This window comes from Neolamprologus multifasciatus, chromosome 1 (assembly GCF_963576455.1).
Source record: "Neolamprologus multifasciatus chromosome 1, fNeoMul1.2, whole genome shotgun sequence".
NCBI classification, from domain to species: domain Eukaryota; kingdom Metazoa; phylum Chordata; class Actinopteri; order Cichliformes; family Cichlidae; genus Neolamprologus; species Neolamprologus multifasciatus.
The window spans coordinates 9,005,765-9,032,325 of NC_140439.1; the positions used below are offsets into that span (position 1 = coordinate 9,005,765).

A 26,561-nucleotide genomic window follows, 5' to 3' on the forward strand; every position below is an offset into this window, starting at 1 on the left:
TGAAATCCACACACTGCCTTTAATACTGTACATTTAATACAGATTCCAGTTTTTTTTATCATTATTTTTTTCTTTTTATAGATGGGCAATGAGATATCATTTTTCTGCCAGATGATTTCCATAAGTTAAGAAGCAAATGTAATAGCATAGTTTATTTTCTGTCTTTTGTAGCTTGGCGCAAAAATCTAATCGTTTAGGTCCCATATAAATAGGAATGCTATAAGAAAAAAAAAAGTGCAAAAGAACTGAATGTCCCCATCCACTTTAAGAAGCAGAAATAGTGAGGGAATATATTAATCGAGTCAACCTCATTTAAGCTCGAGTTGAAAAGCACATTCCATACCGTCTCAGCAAAAGCAAATACTGTATCATCCCCAATTACTTTAGATTAAAATGTACCATTTTCAGGCGGTAGTATCGCATTATCCTTCAGCGTAATAGAGCAATATACTTGTTTTTGTTTTTGTTATAGATCCCACTTCCTCATATTAAACAGCAGTAAAATGTCTTCAAGAAAGACAGTTTAAGCTTTTCTTCAATTTAAATAAAATAATGTAAGAGAATAAGGTGGGTTCTGTGGTCATTCGTTTTGTCCAACTTTTATTGCAAATCATGCAAAAATGGATTTGCAAAAATGAGTCTGAGCCTTATGATTTTGAGACATAACACACACAAAAATCCTGCAAGTAGTGGGCCAAGATTATCTACAGTTTTACTGTATGACAGTTCAAACTTAATTCTTGGTATTGGTTAGACCTTTTTTTAAAAAATTAAATAAAAATAAAAACAATCCCCACCCCCACAAATCCCCCCCCCCCCAAAAAAAACAAAAACAAACAAAGACTCAGATTCAGCTGAATATAAAGCTCGACACCTCATGTTTGACTTAGTTCATTTTTCTTACACTTTTACTTTGTGCAAGTTTGTTGCAATCTTCTGATGTGTATTCTGTCTGCATGTATGTGTGTGAGTGTTTATCTGACGTGTGCATGGCCAGTGGGTACTACTGGGATTAAACTGGCTGAGTGGTTTAGGGCTGACGACGTTCCCTCTTGGTGAGCAGGTAACACTGAATGGTTCTCAGTCGATCTTTGGCAGGAGCGAACTCTGGCTGCAGCTTCAAAGTAGACTCGTACCAGCGCATTGCTTTCTCAAACTCCTCCTGGCGACGAGGAAAACAAAGACACTTGATGTGGTATAATGCACCTATGATGCTGGTGAGCAGCATCAATATTGATGGATTATTAGAAAAAAATGTGACTGTGGCTGTTACCATTGCTATATAGACATTGGCAAGGGTAAAGTGGTTCACGACGAAGTGCGGAGCAATTTCTACTGCCATGCGAGCCACTGTAAGCGCGTCCTCCCATAGGCGGGCGTTCTGGAAGATGTTGGCCAGGCTGATAAGTGGCACATCCTGGTTTAAAAGTCACGAGAGAGAGAAAAAACAAACAAAACAAAACATATAAAGAGATTTATTTTTCATTTTCACAAGAAAACCACTGTTGGGAACAACTTTTGCCTAACTTGCCTTCATATGATGGGGAGCGTAGTTGAGTGCTTGTCGTAGACAGTCGATGGCTCTCTTGCCTTGACCTTTCACTCTCCAGTATAGTGCAGCCATGCTGGATAAAACCCAGGAAGTCTGATTCTGCCGTTTTAGGGATTAGAGAAGAGAAAAACTCAATGAACCATGCTAGTCGCACTGGAGTTGCATGGTGCAGCTATCAAAAGAAGTACAATAATATTCAGAGAAAAACTTTGGAGAGTTTAATCATAAAGCCCGACTGGACAAACAAACCACCAGAAGTGAATAAACTACAGTACTGACTTTCACAGTGGGGTGTTTATATTTGCTAGATTCAGTTTTGACTTAAAGCGAAGGATATTCTGAATAACATGCTGTAGCGCCAAGGAGACGGCCAGTGATCAGATGTTTATACAGCTGAATATATTTTTAGACATCTTTCCTTTATTAAAATACTAGTCTAATGGTAATCACAGTAAAACAGTATTCTCCTGATATATGAACATGACTTGTTGTACATTCAAGTCATAGTAGGTAGAAAAATCTATTATTCTAAAGCAAAAACTTCTTTTTAAATTGCCTTGGACCATCAGAGAGTCCTTACCTTCTCCAGGACTTTAGCGATGCGGGTGCCCACCTGCTCAAAGGACTGTGGGGAAAACTTATCTTTGCCCAGGTTCTGCAGGACCTTTGGGTTTGGAAAAGAAGAGACATAAATCACACTATGAGCTACTGTAAGAAAGATGGGTTTAAAAAAATCCTGTCAATCGAGTTAAACACAACAAAATTGTGTTTTTATTTCTTAAGAAGGTTCTGAGATTGTTATTAAATGTTGTGTGTTTTCCCCCACTTAAGGGTAATTTGAAACTTTTAAGTTTAAAAAGAGTGATATACAAGCTTGACAACAATTTGGATGAGAAGACTAGAATGTAGTGACATTCGTTTTGATGTGATTAAGTTCATCTTATTTGCTCTTAGAAAAATCCTTCTGTAAAGGAAACCTTAGCATGGAACTTTTTTCCAGTCTTGTGCTGTTTGCATTTATTTTATATGTTGGCTTGTTATCTACGGCTTTTGCCTCAGCATACCTCACGCAGTTGGCTCTCCCCAGTGTAATGGATGGCGGCACGATTGGCTACCCCTGCCAGGTGGTCGAGGGTGTGCATACTAGCAGCTAGGTTGGCGTTGCATAAAGGTTCAACAGCTGGCTCCTGGAGTGGAGTGGCAAAGTCTATGTGCTCTGTGATGCTGACGGGAGGGAGTGGAGAGAAAATAAAAATTAATTATCCAGCTGTCTATTTCTTATAAATGCATTTCTAAGTTCTGTTAAAAATGAAATTGCCACCTGCTTTCACAGCGATATGGCAATAAAACAAATCCTCTTTGAATCTGTTTAGAACTTCATAAATACAGGATAAAAACATATTCAGGACAGTGAGAGCCTTACTCAATGTTCTTGGCAGAAACAGCCAACCAAGTGCTAGCTACAGTGGTGAGGTCCACCCTCCGTATCCGCTGGCACTCCTCTGGCCCTGGCCAGCCAAGACTTGTGTAGTCTCTCCAACGGCCTGTCCAAAGAATAAAGAAAAAGAAAAATACAGTGACACCTCTCTGAGAGGCTTTTTCTCTGTGCGTGATGTTGTCAGTTAATACTAAAGGTTTATGTGTTACCTGAAGGACCGGGCGATGGGATAGTTGGACCACTGATCTCCAAAACAGAGTGACCCCCAGGCAGTGAGTCCCCATTCTGGCTGTCATCAGAGGTGGAAACACTTTCTGACCCATCCACTTTAGCCTTTCTGACCCGCTTTACTTGGAAAGTGATCTGAAGACCAATAAGTAGCAGTAATATTCAATTAAGGTACTCACAAATATCTGACAGATGTTAGCAAGGATTACTCAAACTCAGTTCTGCCATTTAAAAACCAGTGAACTCCCACACTTACCCACTCTGCTCCCTCATCATCCTCACAGTTTCCAAAACAGGGCCCACTACCAGGACGAGCACCCATGACGCGGTCGTTCTTTAGCACCCGGATACCTCGCAGGTCACCTCGCTTCCCACCGACATCCAGTGCACCCTCAAAGGCTCCCATCAGATCTTCCTTCAGCTGCCAGTCCTCCTCCTCCTTTTCTCCTCCATCTCCAAAAGAAGCGCTCATTTTTGCTGCTGCCGATGCAGAAGGAGAAGCCTGCTGCTGTCCGGCTGCCTCATCTGAGCCGTTACTGTCCACGATGACCTCTGCATGGTGCGGAGAAAGGAATGAATAGGATTACAAAACATTAGCTCAACAGGAAAGAAAGAGCATGTAAACCCCAAAACAAACAAACAAGAAAAAACGATAGGACACCCCAAAGTAGACCATGGGAACCACATTTTTGCCACATGCCAAACTGCACAAGACAGAATCTCAAGTTCTGAATTATTTAGACCAAATACATCCTTGCTGAAGTGCCACAGACATAATCTCTTGACTGCTTCATTGTGCCAGTGAAGACGCCACATATCAAATTCTTACTCTCAAAGAGCAGAGTGTCTTCCATGGCAGAAATGGCCGGTGCGTCCTGCTTCTCTTCATTGCCCTCCCAGTCTTCCAGCTGCAGGCCGAGGTCCTCCTCAGCCATGCAGGCAGTGCCCTCCGGATCAACTATAAATTACCACAAAAAGCATGCAATTAAAATGAAACTACTAAATTATTCTGATATGTTTGACAAAAACGGACACAAATGCACAAAAACAAAAAAAGACTAATTAAACAACGATGAATGGATTATTATGTAAGGGTTTTGCATATTTGCAACTATTTTTTTTTATCAATTTAGACATTGTGCTTCAGTAATTTTAGCTAATACAACTTTTTAAAAAGTATTTTCCCCCACTTAGGTGGAGAACTATGAAATAATTTTGGTTATTTTTTGCTATTCTTTTAACATTTATCCAGAATATCATGTGATAATTGTTCAATCTTAGCTCACAGCCTTACAGATTTTGCACTGCAGCTCACTGGAAACAATTTTCTGTCGTACTTACTTCAATCAGTGAAAACACAGCTACTGTGTTTGTTTTTGGGTTTAAAAAAAAAACCCAGTCAGTTCAAAATCTACGTATCGACTCCATTTACTGTCTCACTGTCCTCTGAAGAAGCCTACATGTTTTCCCCCACGTTATATGGTTCTCTTTCTTGTACTAGTAGGTCTTTGGCAGCCGTTCAGTAACTACTGTAAAATGACTGATATAATATTTGGCTATGAATTTTACCTCAAATCTTTCACATAATTCAAATGTTATTTTTTCATTGGGTGCTTAAGTGCATGCATGTACACATTGTGCTGGCCTTGCATGGACAACAGCCAGAACAGGGAGTCAGAAGGACCGATGGATCTTATCTATCAGGGACAACAGTTTGCGACCACAGCTGTTTCTGCACCACTATTTTCTAGCTCACTGTAGTTCTTCCCCTGACAAGATCTAAAACACAAGGACAGCAGTCGTCACTACTTTTACTATAAGTCTATTTTTTTTAGTACATTTGATTTTTATTGAAAAATCTAAATGGTAGATATGTGCTTTGTAAGGGCTCAAGCAACCTCAGACATTTGGTGTGCGCTTTATGGACGCAACCTTCAACTTTAGAGTGCAAAATATAGTCCCTTCTAAATTTGGCATCAGCTATTTTCTGCAGCTTAAATTATTGAGTGGAAAAATTTCTTCACTTCAAAGCACTGTTCTCTCCACTCCCACTGATATGAATACAGGAAAGAAACCCAACATACAAGCAGTTTTTCACAGCAACTCTTGCAGCTTCAGGCAGAGCAACACGAGGTGGTTTGTGAGTGTAAGGCCCAAAGCAGATGAATCCGAGGCTAAATTTCACTTCAGCTTATAGAGATAGAAAAATAAATATTTGTAAAGCTCTAATAAATGCATTTAGACTCACCAGCTCTTAAATGCTATTACATTTGCTGATTAATTCAAACATTCCCGCATTAAATACTACTGGGAATGTTTAATCCTGTATTCAACCGAATAAAACTAAAACCCTTAAATTAGATGTGACAGATTCTGCTCAAGTGGCTGTTACAGCATTTCAGCATGCTGTGAACCAACACAGGAAAAAAACAAAAAACCCAAGAACACAGCCAGTGGGCAGAGAATGAGCTTCTCTGGTCGCCCAATAAAGCTCTGCCTTTAAAAGAGATTACCCAACAGTTCTTCATTTTACAAAACTTCAGATATTTCAGGGTTTCAGCAACTTAAGAACATTATCATTTTGCAACTATTAGTTTTGAATAAATATTTATCTTGTTTTTAGTATGCAAAGATTTCTTTAAAATACTCCCACTTGAATTTTGTCATGCAAAACTTTTAACTAGGTCACTGCTGATCATCTGAATCTGTACTGTAATTCATCATTTTAGACATACTCCGTAACTAAATAGCAAAACAGAAAATTCTACTAGAAAAAAAACAAAAAACAAAAAACCCACCCACAAATAAACGACAAAACTAGGTGGTATTTTTTCCCCACCCCCCAAGTTACTCACTTGAGCAGGACTGTCGGTTTGAGAGATTGTAAAGGGAGGGGTAGAACTGAAGACAACGCAGCAGAGGTAGACTGTTGCGGCACTGCTCACAGCCAGAAAAGGACGTGAAGGAAGAGGAGGAAAGGGCCGTGACCAGGATGTGGCGGAACAGGGCCAGGGCACCTGTCACATTGCCCTGGGCCAAGTGTACGCTCACCAGGCTGAGCAGGGTGTGAGGCTGAGGGAGGAATAAAAACAAAAACAAGACGGGTGAAATTAGATGGTGGATGATGTGCGTGATAATGAACATTGTTCCTGTTATCTGGGAGGATCCGCTTTTTTTTTTATTTTTTATTTTTTTTTATATCATGCATGTAAAACAGCACTTCTGCAGTTTCCAGCTTACATATAACACAATTGACCTGCGGTTCCTGAATTATTATAGCATGAGAATTCTCTACACGCATAAACCAGTTTTTACCCGCAAAGCTTGATTTAGAATGATATTGGAAATTTTCCGTATCAAATTTAGTCTGTGGCATTTTCTCGATTGGGTGTGTCAAAACATAACGCCCAAGGGCCAAAATCAGCTCTGCCAAAGACAAAGGCTCCATTCTGGCCCACTGGCAGTTTTGGAAAATGTGAATAAGGGCACAAAATATCTGACTTTTAACTGTATTTTCACATTTTTACAGCTTTTCCTTCTAATAAACACCTCCACTGTAACCATTCATACTACACTAAAACAACTAATAGATAAACCATTAAATGACACAAAATTTGTTTTTTCACCATGTACTAAAAATGCAAGATTTTTGTATTCTTTACTAGAAAACCCATCAATTAACAAAAAACTTCAGTTTTTAATTAAATAACAGTCTGCGCAATGACCTAACCAAACTGGTTTTTCATACTGATTTCTTGCAATTTAAGAAATTTAAAGCAGCATTTATTTATCATATATAAAACTCGAGATATATTTTTGAAACTGCATTTTCTTCTTATATATTAAAATATTTTAAGGATTAAATATGTGATTAAACTTCTTTAGACTATCAGAAAGGCGAGTTTTGCTGGTCCGGCCCACTTAACATCAAAGCGTGCTATATGTGGCCCAGAATGTAAAATGAGTCTAACATCTAGATGCTGCACATTTTTAGGCAAAAACCCAGGTTTTAAATTTTCCTAGGTTCCTCTGCCATGTTGAAATGTGTTGTCCAGTGGTCGGGACATTTGTTCCTAGAACCACCTTGATGAGTGCTCAGACATGGCACAATAACACTACTGATCCCAGCAATTGAAAAGTGGTGCTCTGTGAAGCAATCAAAAATGCAGTTCATCAGAAGTTTGTTCGTTAAGTCGCATTCAGCACAGTCAATAAAATTAAAAAACCATAAAACAAAAAACAAAAAAAAACAAAACACACACACTACTGCCGATTTGGGATTTTCAGTCTAGTACAACGCAGCGTGCTGTAAAGACGATAACAGGCGTGTTTTGGTTTCCTTTGACGCAAGGCGATGTGATGAATACTGTTTGTGTTAGCAAATACGTTTCTCCAACACGAACCAAAATATAAAGCACACCTAAACAAACTACTTGTACAGCATACCGAAATAGCATAACCCAGCAGGTTATTTACCTCTGACGCATTAAGTGCCAATGCATACTCCAGCAGTGTTTGTGCGTGGGTGCTTAGGCCGTGGTGTAGCAGCAGGTTTGCAGCATTGGCGAGAGGAAGGTGGCGATGGGAAGGCGAAGTTGAGCTCAAGGCTTGGCGCAGGCACTGCAGGGCACGGCTACCATTGCCTTTGGCTCGCCAAAATAGAGCTGCCTCATTGTGGACCTGCCAGCGGGGTATGGTGGCCTATACATACAAAACAAACTTAGGTTAGCTTAAGGTGGCCTCAAACAATTTGACCTGGGAGCTATTTGGAGTGACTAGAGTTATTCATAATCAGACTTCAGATATAATGGAAACTTCTTATGAACTCAACAACTTAAGTTGGACTGCAGGAACACTGAGTCAGTAAAGGGTTCATCTAAACTATATTTAAAGAAAAATAAACATATTCTGTAGCACTCTATACAGATTTAGGCTTATACACCAGATGGTAAGATACATAGTAACGATCAGAACCTGTGTGGGTGTGAGGAGCTCCCTTACTTGTTTCATGGCTTGAGCAATTCTATGGCCAATTTGGTCCAGCGTCCATCCTCCACTACGTAACTGCAGTATCTATATACATAGACAGAAATATGTGTATAGGGATAGTCTTTGCCACAAAAAAAAAAAAAAATACACACACACACACACACACACACACACACACACGCACAAGATGACTGTAGTGGTTGTTTTCATATGCAAATGTCTCGCACGTGTACAAATAGACAAACAGATACCTCAGAGGCAAAAGGATCTGGCAGCTCCTTTTCTTCCAGGGGCCACTCTAGTGAGGCAGGCAGAAGGGATGGGTATGGTTGGAGGACAGGACCACAGTCTGGCAGACCTACTGTCCCAGAAAGACTGCTGGTCCCATAAAGAAGAGTTGCCACTGGGCTGAATCAACATAAGCAGACATATTTCACTCATTATTCTTTTTTTTGCAAAGCTCCTTGAACACATGTGTTTCTTTTGAATTCCTGTGGATCGGTCTGAGGAATGTGAAACTAATATATCTATGCTGCTACCACTAGAAATGTGTCCATCCAGGAATCTGTACTGACCTGATGCCCTGTGATTCAGGTGAAAGGTAGTAGGTTGGCAGCAGGTGAGCTGGGGGGACACTTGGATACTCATGGGCACAGTCAGACCTCTGAGGCCACAACATCCTCTGCAAGTCCTACAGCACAAATACACTTCCTGTAAGTCTAATTATTCAAAACATGATCACGCCCTAGTTATCCAGTTTATCCAGGCTATACGTGACTATTTTACAAGTCTAATATTTTTTTCTTCAGTATTTAAATTTGTCTGCCAAATGTAAACCACCAGTTCCCACACAGTGCTGTAAGTACTATGGTGAGTTTAAGTTCATTTCGAGCAATTTGTTTAAAGTTTGTTTAAGCACTGCAAGAGTTTTATTTAGTTTTATTTATTTTGTTTGTTTTTATTTACAGTCACAGATGAAAAAAAATAAAATTAAAAGAAAACAAAAACAAAAAACATGTAATTGGTTTAGCCTGCCTTTGTGTAATCCTGATGGCTGCCCCAGAGGGCGGCAGCGGGATCCTGGCCCCCAGACACAGTGGGGTGGAGCTGGAGGCTGGCTTCCGTCTGGTTTGAGTTGCGCTCTGACACAAGTGCCACACTGGATGCCACTGACACCTCTTCTCCAAACTACGAACAAAGACAGAAACACAAAGTAAAACAAGGTTCTTCATAAATAATGACTCAATAAACAAATGTTTGTTTTATTCTTGTAGAAAGAACACAGCAGTGTCGTTGCATTTAAATTGCTTGTCTATAAAAACACAAACAAAAACCCTGGGCTAAGAAACACTGTCCTTCTGTTTGAACACACATGCTCATTCGTGGATTGTTCATTTGTTTTGATATTCTCTACACTCTAAAAAATACTGATGACAATCAAACTGTGACATATTTTATGTAGTAAGTGAAAAAATGTTTTAAATGCAAATTATGTTTTGAGTTTTACATGCATTTGCCAGTGTTAGAGTGTTCACATCTACCCATACGCAAGAGCTCTCTACAGAGTGACTGATGTAAATTTATCATCGGGGGATGTAGTCGTGTGCAGCTATTACAGTGTGCCGTTAATTTCTGAGACTGAGAACGTCTCCTGTACAGCAGAGGTAATTCTTAGTCTTTCCTTTCAGGGGAAATGAGAACCTGAGAGCCAGTTTCATTACTGTTTGATGGTTTTTGTGCCTTAACTTGAAAGAAAAAAAAAAAAACTTAAAAAAAAGGCAGACTGACTGATCCACCAGTTCTTAACATATTAACAGACTATCTTTTCTCTTTGTCACATCTAACAGTCACTTTGACAAGGACACTAACTGCAACTGAATAGAACAATTTTTGTACACTAGAACTGATTTGTCATAGCAAAAAAGTGATATCCCTAAAGTCATTCAGAAAAGAAGAGATTATACCATTGCTTTTAGACTAGAATAACCTCTCGTGATGAACTTGTTAAACATACTTTCAATAGTGTGCACATCTGCCAAGAAGGCGGTCAGCGTTTATCATTTTGATGTCTGCATTTTCTTATAAACAGTTTTTCCAAAGACTCACTTGGACATACTGAACATGTTCAAACAGATCACCCCGGTGGTAGCGCACAGGCAGGTCAAACGGGCAGTAGAGGCTGTGCTGCTGCTGACCCAGCCGACACATCTGATGGTTCCCTGAAACACACATGATGGAAAATTCTCAGATGTTATTCTAAACACTCGGAGACTATAAAAGATGGACTGAGCCACTGGGAAGTGAGTTAGCGTAGTCCCATCTTAGAACCTAAAGTTATGCATTTTAGTGTGTTGAAGCCAACAACGTCAATAACTGACTCGTAACTAGCAGTTTAGAATATAAACTTATCAGAAAACTATTTATTTGAAGTCACCGTTCAGAGGAGCCTAAGGACTGTTTTAGGGCTGTATGACTATGACCAAAATACTGTTAAAAATTGAGATCACAATTATTTGTCATGATTATTCACGGTTGATTTTAGTGAATTTTTTTGCTGTCATGTAAACAAATTCCTATTTTCATATTCGTATTGTGTGATACTCTTGCTAATGTACAGACTAAAATAAAACCGGTCTTTCTAATTTGCCAGAATTAAGCGCATCTCTTTGAAGAAAAATAACAAACATAAATTGTAAAAAAAAAAAAAAAAAAAAAAAAAAAAAAGAACTTAAAAAGAAAATTAAACAGACATGGCATTGCTTTCACTTTATACACTGCGCTATATTCCTGTTAATTAGAATATCTGGTTTTTATTCACCTGACCTAACACCTAACCTAGCAAAATCTTTCACTGCATTCATTGTACCTGCATGGTGGGTGTGAATAACACGTAAAATAACTCTAGTAAAACTCGAGTAAAATACTCGACAGCTGCGAGATTCCTCTGTGACATTCTACATAGAACACAGGTTTTGTCACTGTAGAAAGACAACTGTCTGCCTTTATTAATCACCGTGTTTATTGGAAATATACTTTTTGACCAAATGTCTTTATTATCTGGTTGGATGCGCTGATGCGCTGCAAGGCTCGCTTTTATTGACATCGGAGTTGATTTTGGAAGATTCACAATTGCACTATTTTTTTTGGTCTACATGCATTAATTATACTGCAGGTGGCCGGATAACTCAACATACAGCAAATGACTATGTTGCTTTGTGGTTCACAGACAACTCTAGTGCTCTCTTGGCAAATCGTTTGTTCAGTCTGGCACCAATTCCAAAGTATTTCCGAGCAGTGGGATGATGATCAGCTTTAAGGCACAAGCTCTTCAGCTTCTGCAGTGTCAGATATTTTCATGGTGCTTTAAATCTATATTTTAATGTTGTTTAATATTCTCCTGAATAGTCCAGGAAACTTCAAGCTGTCAGTTGCAGTAAACAGCTGTGGCACATGCAGGTAAATGGTAAGACACTGATTTAGCAAGTGTCCAAAAGTTGATTCTGTTCATCTGGACGTAGCGTTTTCAGTGGGAGAAACATTTCGTCACTCATCCAAGTGACTTCTTCAGTCTCAGCTGACTGCAGGTTTCCCCAATCTTATAAACAGTACCTTTGAATAATAGCTGAAACCAGCCCACTGAAGGAACAATGGGCTGGGAGGTCAGTTCCTTCATCATGATTATGCAAATTCTCATGACCATTGATCAACAACCACTGATCAACGGCCATGAGTACCATTCACAGAGAGTTGGGAAATGGCTGCAATCACAGCATTGTAGGATGGCGAAAGATGTACCCTTAGGCCCCCTCCTCGATTCAGAGATGGTCTTTCCCTTTTCACGTAAATGGCCTCCCTGACTCCGTGCTCAGCTGACTGAAGTAGTCACTTCACGAAACGTTTCTCCCACTGAAAACGCTACATCCAGATGAACAGAATCAACCTTTGGAGATTTACTTACCTGGATGATGGAGAATGCATCAAGACGATTTAGCAAGTGCTTAATTTGCTTTTTCTTGGAGTTGTACTGACAGAGAACACACTTTTAATATCGTTCGATCGCATTCAAATGATTGTGTGGAGCCAAAATTGTGATCGAGATAAAGTTTTGTTTAATGTGTTTCCTCGTAGTCTACGTTACAGCCAAACCTGTTTTTGCACCTAACCCCAACTAAACCCTACTTTTGTTTTTTTAAAGGGACCACATGTAAACCTAGAATAATGTGACTTGACATCTTGTTGAGTTGCTCATATTGTAAATTTGCTTATTCATGCTTGAGTTCATTTATGAGTTTCACAACTTTACGATCATCTCTACTGCACCTTGACAGCTTTACCACTTCTGCTATGTGAAAACAAGTAATAAACTTTGCCCTCCTCAGAACTGATACACATCAGTTTGCAGTAAAACAACTGGCTGAACAAGTTGCTTCTTTTTCACAATTATAAAAATGCACATTAATTTAGTATGTAACAAGCTAAACCACAGCCAGCACAGGCTCCTCATATTATCTTTTGACCTGGTAAAACAATTAGCTTTCTCCAAAGTAGAACGTAATTTGCTGCAAAACTCATTAACTGAACTGTGTGATTACAATACTTTGCAATAATCTCATGACTATTCTAAACGTTCTCTTTCCTGTTCTGTTCTCGTTTAATTCCTGTATGTGGCATCTCACCAAGTTGGGCTTCTTTGGCCATCTGGGTTTCATGGATAATGTTGCGCAGGATTTGTTCTTCCTGCAGCAGCTTGTGTTTGTCCAGCGCCTCCTGCTGGCGAAGGTAGTGATCATGCTGCTTTTGGTACTCCTTCAGCTCATTCAGTGTCCGCTGTAGGGACCTACAAATATGGAAAACAAAGAGGAAAAACAGGACAGTTGGTAGACATGGATAAGTGTAAAAATAGTCCATTGGCTGCCAGCTCTGCACTTATTTTAATCACATATCCTGACTTCCCTACAGGTAGGTCTATGCGTATTTCTTGTAATCACTGAACAACCTCGACATACAGCAAATGACAATATATTTTCATTGCAAGGCTTTTCTTTGGCATTATCAGTAACAGAAATGTACAGTAAAAACAAAAACACAACCAAAATCACTTAGAGAGTGTGTTAAAATGCTTGTGTACCTGTGCTGGGCTTCCAGGCGTTGCTCCAGTTTTTGCTGACACAACACAGCGTGCTTCCTCCTTAGGGCCTGTTCATAGCCTGGCTGGGCCTGCAGTGCCTGCTCGTAACACAGCACCGAGTGGTTGTATTCCCCAAGCATCTAGTCAGACAGCAACAGAAGAGGACACATAAAGCACGACAGATACAGCAGAGGTCAGACTTACCTGTTTTATGTAGCGACACTTTGTGAGCACAACAGAACGATAAACAGACTAAAAATATGTACAGACTAGTACACTGATAGAAAGTCTGGTGGACACAAAGAGAAGTGTTATATAAAAATATGTTTTGTAAAATACTGATACTCCCCGTAAATATGAAAACTGTTTTACAGGCCTTGCTTGTGAATCCACTGATAGTCAGAAATTTTCTAAAATACTAGTCCGTAAGAAAACAGGATTTTGACAGCTGGATTTTGATTCTCTCTGAAACCTAGCTACAGTGAAATTCAGGAAATGCTGTGATAAAACAAGATTTAAAGACTCGAGCATTCACTGTGGCTTGTAGGTTTCCCTTTAACTTACAGCATAAATGTTGCCTAAAGTGTAGTGACTGGTGAAGAGGTCTGAGGTAAGGTCGAGGGCAGCGTGGGCGAGGATAGCAGCATCCGCTGAAAAATGGGCACGATGTAGGATGTTGGCCATGTTAACCAGGGCTATATCCTTGTGCTGCCTACAGGAACAACAAACACACAGATACACCTGTGACCACTCGCACGCAATAAACTAAATATTACCGCAAAACTCGTCTGACGAGCCTCACAGTACCTTGGGGAGAAATGCAGAGCGCGCACAACGCAGTCCACGGCCTTCTGAGGCTCATTCTTCATACGCCAATAAAATGACGCCATGTTGTACAGCACCCAGGACGACGAATTCTGAAACACACAATCCTAAAGTTATGTGTCTTTTTTATGCCTTACGAAATACACAAACTGCCAACTTTTAAGGTTCTACAGAATTTTAGCTTTTCCTCCTCCTTCATATTGTTGCGTTGGACAGCAGAGCTCAGTAACCTTAATAAGACTCACTGATAATCTGTGCTTCAGAACGTGTCTGGCCTTGCACTCAGAATGACTATTACTTCAATATTTGGGTGTCATAAACCAATCATCTGAACAGAACAAAATTAGATAAGCAGACATGCAAAAATGATATCTGGACCATTTGCCAGTACTTATATCATACTCCTACACCAACTCCAAAGGAAAAGACAAAGACAGTCACTTTTTTCAAGTATACTGAGTAAATGTTTCACAGAGACCCTTACCCTCAGTAAGCCTTGATGGATGCGATGACCCACCTCGTCAGCACTCCGACCCAGCTTAGGAGACAATGAACTAAAAATAGGATCCTCCTTAGAAAGAAGTGGGGAGGTCAGGTTTGCCCTCTCCTGTACACCCTAGAGGAGAGAGAAGGGGAAGGCAATTAGATTATATTTTAGCAGGTGATCAAACAAGCAAAAAGGCTGAAGTCTCCTTGGTGCCGTACACCTAGGACTGGACGATATATCAATTTTTTTAAAATATCGATATATTTTTTATACGAGATATGAGATGTGACAATATCGTTTATATCGATATAGTCTATGTTATGCTATAATTATACTTGCGGAGCCGCAAGTTTGCCTCTCTTTCGTCCACTTTTGTCTCTATGCAACGTTACTCGGCCTCGCCTCTCTCCTTCACTGAACACAACTCCCCCTCCCCCATCGCTTCACCTGCAGGCAATGACAGGATGGACATGGCAGCTATCAAAGAGGAGCTGGTCGGTAAAAAGAAAACATTTGGAGATTACTATTGTAGTGCTGTCAGCGTGATGTTAACGCCATAACTGCAGTAACGTTAACATAAATCTCCGTTAACGAGTTACCGTGGATCGCCCCGTGCGTGGGGCGGGACGGCGTTAACGAGCTAACCGGGCTAACGCGTTGACGCCTAAAATCAATTCATTTTCTCAAAAGTTCACAGCACGCCTCATGTATGAATTCTGGTTGTGCTTACTGACCGCGAACCGATTTTATGTGGTACACAGCGCTCAGAAACCTTTCAAAAAATGTTTTGGTACGACTTTGGTAAGCTACAAAAGCTGCACTGCTTGATGGATTGTTGGAGCATTACGGCTACCGAGGAGCCTCGCAGAGTAGTACGTACTCTGCTTCAACGTAATATTACCGTACTGTGTGTTTATAAGGACCACAAATGGCACCTGTTAAGAGACACGGTTACAAAGAGGATTTCAAACTCAAGGCTGTCAGTCATGTAGTAGAACTTGGGAACAGAGCAGCTGCGAAATCTGTCTGTCTTTGTTATTCTGCTCAGCGTCTTTTAGTTTACATTTTGACTGCAAAATTGTGAGCTTTTTGTTATGCACAAAAACAACATGTTTTATTTTATTTATGGAGCATTATTATTTAATAAATGCTGATAATTTATTTCTGAGTAATTTTTTCTTGTACATAAGATAAAACTTTATTAATCCCTCGGGTGGGTTCCTCCAGGAAATCCGGTTTCCAAAAGCACAGCACCGACAGGAGTTACAGAACGTTAGCAGAATATTTTATTTATATATATAAATACAGAGACATATATAAATAAAATAAACAAAAGGGATAAATAGAATAAATAGGAATACAAGGGAATTGCACATTTCAAGTATTGAAGTCTATTGCACCGTTGACTATTAACAAAAAGTATTGCACAGTGAAGTGAAGAGAAGAGGCACTACAGCTTAGTTGTTCCCCCCTCCTTTGTCCTCCTGTTTCCCCTCCCTCTCCCCTCCAGAGAGGAGTTAAACAGTTTGATGGCGTGTGGGACAAAGGAGTTTTTAAGTCTGTTGGTTCTTGTCTTTGGGAGAAGCAACCTGTCACTCGGCGATATGGCCTAAAATTCATATCGCAATATAATTTGAAGCATGTGCGGTAACGATATATATCGCAATACATTCTTTTCTTCTGTATAACATATTTTCCACACTATAAGGCACACTTAAAATCCTTTAATTTTCTCAAAAATCGAGAGATTTTCCCAATGTATGAATTCTGGTTGTGCTTACTGACCTCGAACAGATTTGGGCGTGCAGAAATCTGTTAAAAAATGTTTTAGTACAACTTTGGTAAGCCGCACTGCTTGATGGATTGTCAGAGCATTACGGCTGCCGTAGTGAGGAGCTTCGCGGAGTAATCTGGGTCCAAAACTCCGTCCACTTCAGGTCCCAAAGTCAAACAAACACTAAGAGTTAAAAACGGTCTAAATTATTTCATCTTTAATAAAATGATCAGCGTTGCTGCTTTACCAGGTTTAACAATTAAGTTTAACATCCAGGCGTCCATGAAAACAGAATTTATTAAATTTAGTTAAAAGTTAGCAGGAAGTTAGCTCGCTAGTTTACACCTAAACATTTCATACCATGTTCTGACTGAGAGATTTTTGAAACTAATTAAAATGTACAGCTCTGCTACCACTTCCAACATAAATGAAGACAGAAAACTAAACAGCAGTGGCGTTTGCAGGGTTACTGAAGTTGGACTACCTGGTATATAATGTTGTGCTACGTGATTGCTAGCGACACAGCTATGTTAACATAACATTAGCACAGTGAAGCTGGCGGATGAACGCCAACTTTTTTTCCACTCATTAAAAGTTAACGTGAGGGATTCTGGTGGTTAGGGACAAATGCAATCGTACAGCAGGATGCTATACATGGGGCAAACGTCAGTCAGGAGAACAATACAAGGTTAGTTATTAATATACTGCAACAACATGGGAATAGAACAACTGCGAGAGAATTCAACATTAATGAATCAATGTTATGGAAGTGGAGGAAGCGCAGTTTTTGGCTTTCCCCATATTTCAAAAGTGCTTCATCTCTTTGCTGTGACTGTCGCCCAGCATAATTTGCAAATGATAATGATTTTAGCCGCTGCGATGCTTTTGACCAAAACAGGCGCAGCTTGATGACATCATCAACATGCGCTATCGCGGTAGAGCGATATAGTCAAAATCTCTATCGTTGGCCAAATTTATATAGTTTCTATCGTATATCGTTTATATTGCCCACCCCTACTGTCACTGAACAGACTCCTCTGGTTGTTTATGGCCATGTGCAGAGGATGCCCAGCAATTTTTTCTACACGGTATGTTAATAAAAGTGCCCATGTGAGATTTGGGACACAGCTTTGACTAAGAACTCTCTTTTTGTTCTTACTTTATGGCTACTTTAAATTTAAAAAAAAAAATATCGAGATATATATCGTATATCGCCATCCAGCTAAAGAAGAGTCCATGCTAAAAAAGCTTGATGATGAAAAGCAGAGATTTTTATAGGGATTTTATCAATATCAAAATTACAGGTAAGGAAAAATTCAGTGCCACCTAAAACAAGTTGAAAAGCAACTTATCAACCTCTTTTATGAGTTTATTATCAAGGTGCAATGCCAATGCAGCGTATGTAAGACGAGAGATACCTTCTGCTTTAGTTATTAATACTCTGCCTTTTAACGACAAATCTCTTAAGAGCCACTGATTAAATCTGTGTTTGAGTTTCTCTAGAATAGGATAGAAATTTTGAGTGATTCTACTTTACTATAATAACTTTTGGTTAATCTGGTTAATTTGTTACACAAAGCTGTTTTTGAACATTCTTTTATTGCCATAACTTCACATTTAGGAATATTCAAGTACAATCCAGAAGCTTTGGAAAATATGGAGATTGTTTCAATAGCAAGAGAGATTTGATATTCATCTTTTAGGAATAATGTAGTGTCATCCGCTAACTGTGTTACGAGTAAATCTTTGCCAATTAGCGATATACCTTTTACATTGCTTGATTTTATATGGTTAGACAATAGTTGGGCAATTAACAAAAACAGGTATGGAGAAATGGGACAGCCTTGTCTTATCCCTCTTTGTATGTTAAATCTGGGTGAAGTGCCGTTTGTTAATTTAATACGGCTGTTACTGTTATGGTATAATGTTTTAATTGCTGTAGAGAAGTAAGTGCCAAAACCATACTTCTCTTGAGCTTGAAATATAAATTCATGCTCCACCGTATCGAAGGCCTTTTGGAAGTCTAAAAATAATATGAAACCATTGCAATTTATGAGGTCAGAATAATCAAGAATATCTGAAACCAATCTGATATTGTTAGTTATATGTCTTTTGGGCATGAAGCCAGATTGTGTTTCATCAATAACAGAGTCAAGAACCATCTTAAGTCTGTTAGCTACAATTAGAGTAAATACTTTATAAGTCATATTTAGTAAGCTAATTGGTCTCCAATTATCAATCATTAATCGGTCCTTATTAGGCTTCGGAAACAACGTGGTCAAACCTTGATTCATCGTAGTGGGAAGTTGTTGGTTTCCTATGCTTTCTGCAAATACCTCAAGAAGAAAGGGAGACAACTCTTCAGAAAAAGTTCTATATAATTCTGCAGTAAGACCATCCGTACCTGGAGATTTATTATTTTTTAATAGCCCAATTGCATTTTTGACTTCTTCTAATGAAATGGGTTGATCATCACATAATATAGAATCTTCTTGGCTGATAGATTTAACATTCAGCGATTCTAAGAGGTGATCTGCAGCTTCCCGAGAAAATGTGGAGCTATAAAGTTCCTTATAGAAATGACTACAATGTTTAGAGATTAATCTGTAATCCTCTGTTATAACCCCATTTATCATTAATTTGCTAATATTATTTATGCTTGAGTTTCTTTTCTAAACTGAAGAAATAATGGGAATTACGCTCACCTTCTTCAAACCATTTAGATCTTGATCTGATAAAGGTTCCTTTTGCTTTGGCTGAGTATAAACGATCTAATTTATCTTGTAATTTAGCAAGGTTCAATTTATCCTCTTCAGTTAAAGTGTCAATTTGTTTATTAGATAACTGTGTAATTTGAGAGATTGTATTTTCTTCCTCTAACCTTTTGGATTTCGCATTAAGGCTGCCAACCTTCCTTAAATATTTGCCAATTTCAAATTTTAATAATTCCCAGTTATTTCCATACTTTAAATTTTCTTGAGCTATAGACCAAAAGTTTGAGATCAGATCTTTAAGATCCTTTTTCACACAGTCTTTCTGTAATAATGAGCTATTGAGTTTCCAATATGTAAATTTAACAACAGAAGAATTAGAAGGGAAGTTAAACAGAGGGAAGGGAATTAGGGAAGTTAAATTTATTTTAATGTATATGGCTTTATGATCTGTTGCTGGAGAAGGCCATGCACCTACATCTATGCTATTGCTGTCAAAATTCTCTGAAACGAACCAAAAGTCTATCCTTGAATGTCTCGAGTTAGAATTGTTGCTCACACCGCATCACGAATTCTCCTTGAGATGAACTGGATGATGATCCCTCTGGGTCTCGGGTCATTTTGTTTTGGTTTTCCCACTCGATGAGTGATGTCTAAGACCTCTGGAAGCTTTTCCTTTTCTGCTGGCAGAACCGTTTGGCGTATCTCAATCGCTTTTGCGCGCACATCTTCTTTCTCCAACTCCAGTACCCCATACAGTCTCAGGTTCCAACAGCGGTTGTAGCGTTGGAGCATCTCTGTGTAAGCCATCCGTTTTTTCTCAACCCTCTTCTCAATGACCATAATCTTATCACTTATGTCCTTTAATTCCGTACGAACTGTTCCTACCATTTCTTCAATGGCGTCACTTCTGGTGTTGATCAGATTGATCAAAGAGTTGACTGCATCAGCTTTCAGGGAGTCGCCATCAGAGTGACTGGTAGACAATGTTGGTTTTTTAGCCACTGGAGGCTTGGAAGGCGTAACTGGTAGTGGTGGAAATTCTTTTTCAACCATCTGCTGACAATCCATTTCTTTCATGTAGCCATGGTCGCTAGCTAGCATGCTAGTTGCATGTGGTTTGCCCGAGTTACTCAGCCTTTTCTGAACAGATTTCGACATGTTGTTGTTATTAAATTTGGATTCAGATTTAGCAGGTTTTATTGCGCTGATCTTCAAAAAAGTCTTGGAAGCTAGAAAGACGTCAAATAGGTGCTATACAACTGCTTTATAACATTCTAGTGCTGAGAGCTCGAAAAAATACTCCTCTTCACGCCGCCATCTTGCTCGGCCCCCCAGTTAATGTATTTGAGTGACACGGTTAGCGCCCAGTTAGCTCCTAGCATTTCTCAACAGCTCTGCCTCCTTTTCAACTGCCCAAGACATTTAAACAATGGATAATCCGTTTACAAACAAATTCATGCTTTTCTCCTCAACAGAGCGTCCCCCAATTGAACAACAGCGCCGTAAAATAAGAAGAATGGCGCAGAATTACAGACTTAATAATACTGACTTAGTAATGTGTCACGTGAAGATTCATCAGCCAGATTAAGTGTTTATTGACAATTGACAGTGATAGCGGACATCATCATCACTATTCCAACAATCCTCTCCGCACAGACAAGCATAAACACACTTGACTATCACTAAATCAAATTAAACATGCATTTGTAATGGCGCTACTTCAGTTTACAATACGGTTCATTCGCTTGGTCAGCAGGTGGCGGTATCCTCGTACACTGGGGAGTAAACTGCCAATAAATGAAACCGAAGAAGAAGAAAAAAAAATCTGCATATGCGCAGTACGGATCGGGTAGACCCGATTCTTACGGTCCGACTTTGCACATGCGCAGTAAGGATCGGGGAGTACTGATCCGTAACTATCTTTTTATTTTTCATTTTTGTCTACATTATATTGAAATGTTTCATTATTGCAACCATTATTATTGTTAACATCTTAACAGATACTCTGACCCGTAACAGCTGGAAGTAGACACCTTTCGCACATGCGTAGTACCGATCGGGTTTCCGGTACGGAATGGGTAGTGACATGGGGAAAGCCGAAAAACTGCACTACCTCCACTTCCGTACCATTGATTCATTAATGCTGAATTCTCTCTCAGCTGCTCTATTCCCACGTTGTTGCAGTATATTAATGACTAACCTCATATTACGGATGGATTATCTCAGTTGTTCTCCTGACTGAAGTTTGGTCCGTTTACAGCATCCTGCCATGCAATTGCATTTGTCTCTAACCACCAGAAACCCTCACGTTAACTTTTATCGAGTGGAAAAAAGTTAGCGTTCGTCCTTCAGCTTCACTGTGCTAATGTTATGCTAACATAGCTGTTTTGCTAGCAATCACGTAGCATATCATTACAGGGCTCTAGACTAACTTTTTGCCATGGGCGTACCGGTACGCCTAACTTTAAAAAGTTAGGCGTACCGGCACAAAAGTTAGGCGCACACAAATTTTATAATAATTTATATAATATAATGTGTTTTTCTGGATACACTGTGCTTTTTCAGCATTCAAAGATTGATGACACCGTGTCAGAGCACTGGCTATGAATTTCAGAAGGATCAGGGCTTAACTTAACAGAAAAGTTAGCAATAGTTCTTTTCCTATTACAGCTACATCCACTTCTGTCGTGCCTAGGCTGCTCACTAGGGCTGGGTATCATCACTGATTTCTATAATCCATTCAATTCCAGTTTTCAAAGTCCCGATTCGATTCAACTTAGCCTCAGACAGTCAGAAATATTATAATTCTGATCATTTATCAGTACTGACTTCATCAGAATTGTGAACATCACAGCAGATGCCTTTGTGTGAAAGTAACTGAGAATAAAACAAAGAAAAACATGAAGGAGATTTTCCTGGTCTGGCTTTTTATAGCAGATAACCTTAAAAATATTTTACAATGTTCTGCATATAAAGTTTAAATTTCTTCAGTATTGAACAACAGAAAAAATAGGCTTTCTTGTCCGAGGTCATTTAAGTGAAAAAAAGAAAAAGAAAAGAAAAAGACAGCAGCCGACAGCGCTGTAAACAATGGTAGACTGGTGGGTAATAAGCGAATGAATAATACAGAAAACAGAGATTGGAGACGGGAAACTGTTCTTGAAGTACAGAGAGAGATAGAGAGAGAGCTAGCTGTGCATGGAGTGTGATTTTAATAGTCGTGGAAGCAAAACAGCAAAATTCATGACGACATTGATCAAATGTGAAGCGCAGTTTACTGCTTCTTTTGCTGCTGGCTCGGTGAATTTTGGTTGGAGAGAGACAAGACCTGCAGCTCAGAATCAGCGCAAAAAGACGTAATCACAGCGTGGACCGGACGCATCAGAATCGCTAAGCACCGACAGTGTGTCCGTCTATGGGCCGTCGGGTGAGAAAGCCGAGAAAGAAAGTTGATTCTGAAGCGTCGGGTCCGTTCTGTGTTTACGTCTTTGTGTGGAATCCGTGTACCTGCTCTCATTTGCTGTTTGGTTGTTGTTGAAATGGTTTTGTGAGCTTTAATCTGAGAATCTGGCATTTCTGGCAAAACACAGTTATATTTAAAAGTCGATTCAGGATTTAATGAATTGATATAGCTTTATTCAAACTACACACCTCCCACTTCCACCTGCACTTTCAACTGGACCACGGCCAATCAGAGAGGTCCCGCCCCTTACTAGTCCATGATAGGGGCTTAATGTGTGTCTGTTGTTGACCACAGGGAAGGTTGCAGATTTTTTTTTTTTTGCTACCCGAACAGTTGGTCGCACAGGTGCAACCAAATATTTTTTTTTAGTCGCACCACTGAAAAATTTGGTCGCATTTGCGACCAAATTGGTCGCACTCTAGAGCCCTGCATTATATACCAGCTAGTCCGACTTCAGTAACCCTACAAAACGTCACTGCTGTTTAGTTTTCTGTCTTCATTTATGTTGGAAGTGATAGCAGAGCTGTAGGTTTAAATTTTTTGAAACGTCTCTCAGTCAGAACATGGTATGTCATGTTTAGGTAGAAACTAGCGAGCTAACTTCCTGCTAACTTCTAACTCCGTTGAATTTAATCAATTCTGTTTTCATAGATGCCTGGATGTTAAACTACATTGTTACACCTGGTAAAGCAGCAACACTGATCATTTTATTAAAGATAAAAGAATTTAGACAGTTTTTAACTCTCAGTGATGCCGCAGTGTTTGTTTGACTTTGGGACCTGAAGCAGAGGGAGTTTTGGACCCAGATTACTCCGCAAGGTTCCTGACTACGGCAGCTGTAATGCTCCGACAATCCATCAAACAGTGCGCCTTCATAGTTTACCAAAGTCGTACTAAAACATTTTTGGACAGATTTCTGCGTGCCGTGTACCACATAAAATTGATTTGAGGTGAGTAAGCACAACCAGAATTCATACATAAGGCACACTGTCGATTTTTGAGAAAATTAAAGGATTTTATGTGTGCCTTATAGTGGGCGACCGTGGCTCAAGAGTTGGGAGTTTGCCTTGTAATCGGAAGGTTGCCGGTTCGAGCCCCGGCTCGGACAGTCTCGGTCGTTGTGTCCTTGGGCAAGACACTTCACCTACCGCCTACTGGTGTTGGCCAGAAGGGCCGATGGCGCGATATGGCAGCCTCGCTTCTGTCAGTCTGCCCCAGGGCAGCTGTGGCTACAACTGTAGCTTGCCTCCACCAGTGTGTGAATGGGTGGATGACTGGGTGTGTAAAGTGCTTTGGGGTCCCTAGGCAGGACTAGTAAAAGCGCTATAGAAATACAGGCCATTTTATAGTGTGTAAAATACATGATACAGAAGAAAAGAATATATCGCGATATATATCGTTACCGCATATGCTTCAAATTATACCGTGATATGGATTTTAGGCCATATCGCCCAGCCCTACTATTGTGACCCCATTTGACAGCAGTCTGCAGTAAAGACTCTCACAATTACCTAAAATGAGACTTGTAAAAATAAAGTGAATAACATAAATACAAGCTTGACACAGTGCAGTGGTTATGACCTTCACATTACAGCAAGAGGGCCCGAATCTGCCAGCCGGATGAGGCCTTTCTGTGTGAAGTTTGCATATTCGGGTACAGGACAGTGGTGATTAATGTGATGTGAATGATTATCGGTCTCCCTGTGATGGACTGGCCAAGCTGTACCCTGTCTTTTGCTCTCTCGCAAATGGGATAACCTACATCCACTCCACGACAATGAATTGGAAAAGTAGTTAAGAAAATAGATAGATGGAATATAAATACATGTTTTCCATGTCATTTAAATTGGTCCTGTTGTTTCTTGTTCATTTACTACCGTCTCCTTACGCATAAAAAAAGGACTCCTAGTCTACTCTTTGCAGTGTGGAATACAGCTTATTAATTTAACACTGGTATCAGTACAAATCCTCTTTTCCAATGTATGGGAATAGTATTGGAACTAGAAAAACCTGGATTGGTGTGTACCTAATTAATGATAAACATCTTGATATTGGATTCAAGGAGAAATTTAAATTCAAACATCATACAAGTAAGTTTGTAGATAAACTGCAACAAAGGGTTGGTTTAAAACAAACAAACAACAGTGGCATCAGCACCTCCTATAACATAAAAATAAATAATCACCGTTTTCATATTAACAAAACCCAAAACTGTAGGTATGTTATGTTATACTGAACTGTATTAGATGGCACAGTGGTAATTAACAGAAATGCACTTGATGCAATTTTCTTGGCCAATACCAATTTTATTCTAAGCGTGGCCTGCCGAAAACGATTGTTGCTGATTTAGATTTTCTTTCTAAGAACTAAAAGTGGCAGCATATACGAGCAAAAATCAATTATTCTTCAGAAAAATGTTATTATCATAAAAGACATGATTAAACTTAAAGTTGCTCAGTTATTGTAAAGAGGCATAAATGATTAACTTAAATGAGCTGCTATACATCCACTTATACCTGGCATGCTTGACCTACCCAAACAAAAGCAGCTGCAATAAATATATATAAAACAAGTCTAATGCCATTTACTTACATGGTTTTCTACTGTGCTTAGAAAATCACCAGGACCTTGAACCTTTTTACTCATCAGCATAGTTTCCCCTCATAGCTCCTATGATCTTTTGCTCATACTGAGGCTGCTGCCTTGTGGCTGGCTGGCTCTGAGCTCTCGATGGCTTTAACTTTAGCCTCTTTGCCTTTGTTAGCTTCTTTAAAATGTTTAAGTACAGCTGGGCGAGGGTGCTTTAAGCGTCTAATAAGGTCTGTTGTTTATTTTAGCAAACTCTGCGTCTTCACTCACAGTAAATAAATTCTAGTTAAAGACATGTTAGCACAAGGCTGCAAGTGTGGGCATGACTACTTGCTCACGTTACCCATCTGTGTAACAGACCGGCTCATAATCAGACCCACATGAGACAGACTGGCTGATCTGGGATGAGCATGTCGGAAAACAGCAGATTCCAGTCCCTGACTGGTCAGTTGGTCCATTTCTAGTAATTAAGTGTAAAATTGGCTTAAAGCCTAATTAAAGAAGAACTGCCATGTAATTCCATGCAACTCTGCAATTCAGTTCCAGAGGTTAGGTTCAGAATAACATTTCAAAATATTTTTTTGGGAAATAAAAAAGCCATGCAGATAATACTTGTCATCAAGCGGCCCTATATCTTCACAACAGATGATGAGCTTGGCGTCTACTCACCCTGAGGTGCTGGAAAGCATGGATACTATAAGGTAGTTCAAACACTTTTCCACAGTCTGGCTTCTCTAGATCTGGGGGTAGAGCAGACCTGGAATCAATGTAGTCTTCAGGTCTAGAAAGAAAAGAGGAGAAGAAAAGATGACAATTTCATCATAATCACACAGAGGCCGTGAGGTTATTTAGGAGCAGAAACCATAAATGCATATTTAAAAGCAAAATAATGGCACAGACCTGATGTCTTTGCTTTCCAATGAGACATAAGTGCCATCATACAGATCCAGGTCTCCCAGGGGTACCTTAGCCATTACACAGTCTGCATCCTCCTTGTAATGCCTCTGCTCCAAACCCGTATCTCGGTCCTCATTCTCCTCAATATGAATCTTCTGTGCCACTAGCTGCTTCTGCTCGACAATTAGAAAAGAAGGCAGCAGTGAGGCATGAGAAACTGGAATTGGATCTTAAATTAAACGACTGAATTTAATTTAATAATGTAATGACACAAACTACGGTCTGTTTTAACAAAGTGTTTGTCAAAACAGGACATTCAAAAAATGTAAAGACAGCGAATGACCAGCATGAATGAAAGAATAAATGGGTAAACCCACCTCCAGCTTCTTGAGGTAGTTAACGCGAGTTTCTTGCCTCATGAAGATTACAACATCGTGCGGGTGTTTCAGATTTAAAGGGGAGTCCACCTGAAAAGAA

The 26,561-nt window shown here is 39.6% G+C and overlaps 1 protein-coding gene across 1 annotated transcript in view; it reads right to left on the bottom strand.

The window, feature by feature from the left end:
- ttc17 (tetratricopeptide repeat domain 17) overlaps window positions 1-26,561 on the bottom strand; it is a 27,355-nt gene continuing 794 nt past the window's right edge. The window contains exons 2-25 of the mRNA XM_085155558.1: window positions 26,462-26,551; window positions 26,088-26,257; window positions 25,857-25,968; window positions 14,645-14,776; window positions 14,143-14,252; window positions 13,900-14,047; window positions 13,336-13,475; window positions 12,884-13,044; window positions 10,314-10,426; window positions 9,243-9,395; window positions 8,783-8,898; window positions 8,459-8,615; window positions 8,220-8,291; window positions 7,695-7,919; window positions 6,074-6,290; window positions 4,048-4,176; window positions 3,475-3,770; window positions 3,200-3,353; window positions 2,976-3,096; window positions 2,617-2,776; window positions 2,133-2,216; window positions 1,532-1,651; window positions 1,274-1,417; window positions 1-1,162 (exon numbers count right to left, since the gene is read on the bottom strand). Coding sequence (XP_085011684.1) covers window positions 1,031-1,162; window positions 1,274-1,417; window positions 1,532-1,651; window positions 2,133-2,216; window positions 2,617-2,776; window positions 2,976-3,096; window positions 3,200-3,353; window positions 3,475-3,770; window positions 4,048-4,176; window positions 6,074-6,290; window positions 7,695-7,919; window positions 8,220-8,291; window positions 8,459-8,615; window positions 8,783-8,898; window positions 9,243-9,395; window positions 10,314-10,426; window positions 12,884-13,044; window positions 13,336-13,475; window positions 13,900-14,047; window positions 14,143-14,252; window positions 14,645-14,776; window positions 25,857-25,968; window positions 26,088-26,257; window positions 26,462-26,551 — 3,456 coding nt within the window. The 3' untranslated portion in view covers window positions 1-1,030. The remainder of the gene's footprint in view (window positions 1,163-1,273; window positions 1,418-1,531; window positions 1,652-2,132; window positions 2,217-2,616; window positions 2,777-2,975; window positions 3,097-3,199; window positions 3,354-3,474; window positions 3,771-4,047; window positions 4,177-6,073; window positions 6,291-7,694; window positions 7,920-8,219; window positions 8,292-8,458; window positions 8,616-8,782; window positions 8,899-9,242; window positions 9,396-10,313; window positions 10,427-12,883; window positions 13,045-13,335; window positions 13,476-13,899; window positions 14,048-14,142; window positions 14,253-14,644; window positions 14,777-25,856; window positions 25,969-26,087; window positions 26,258-26,461; window positions 26,552-26,561) is intronic.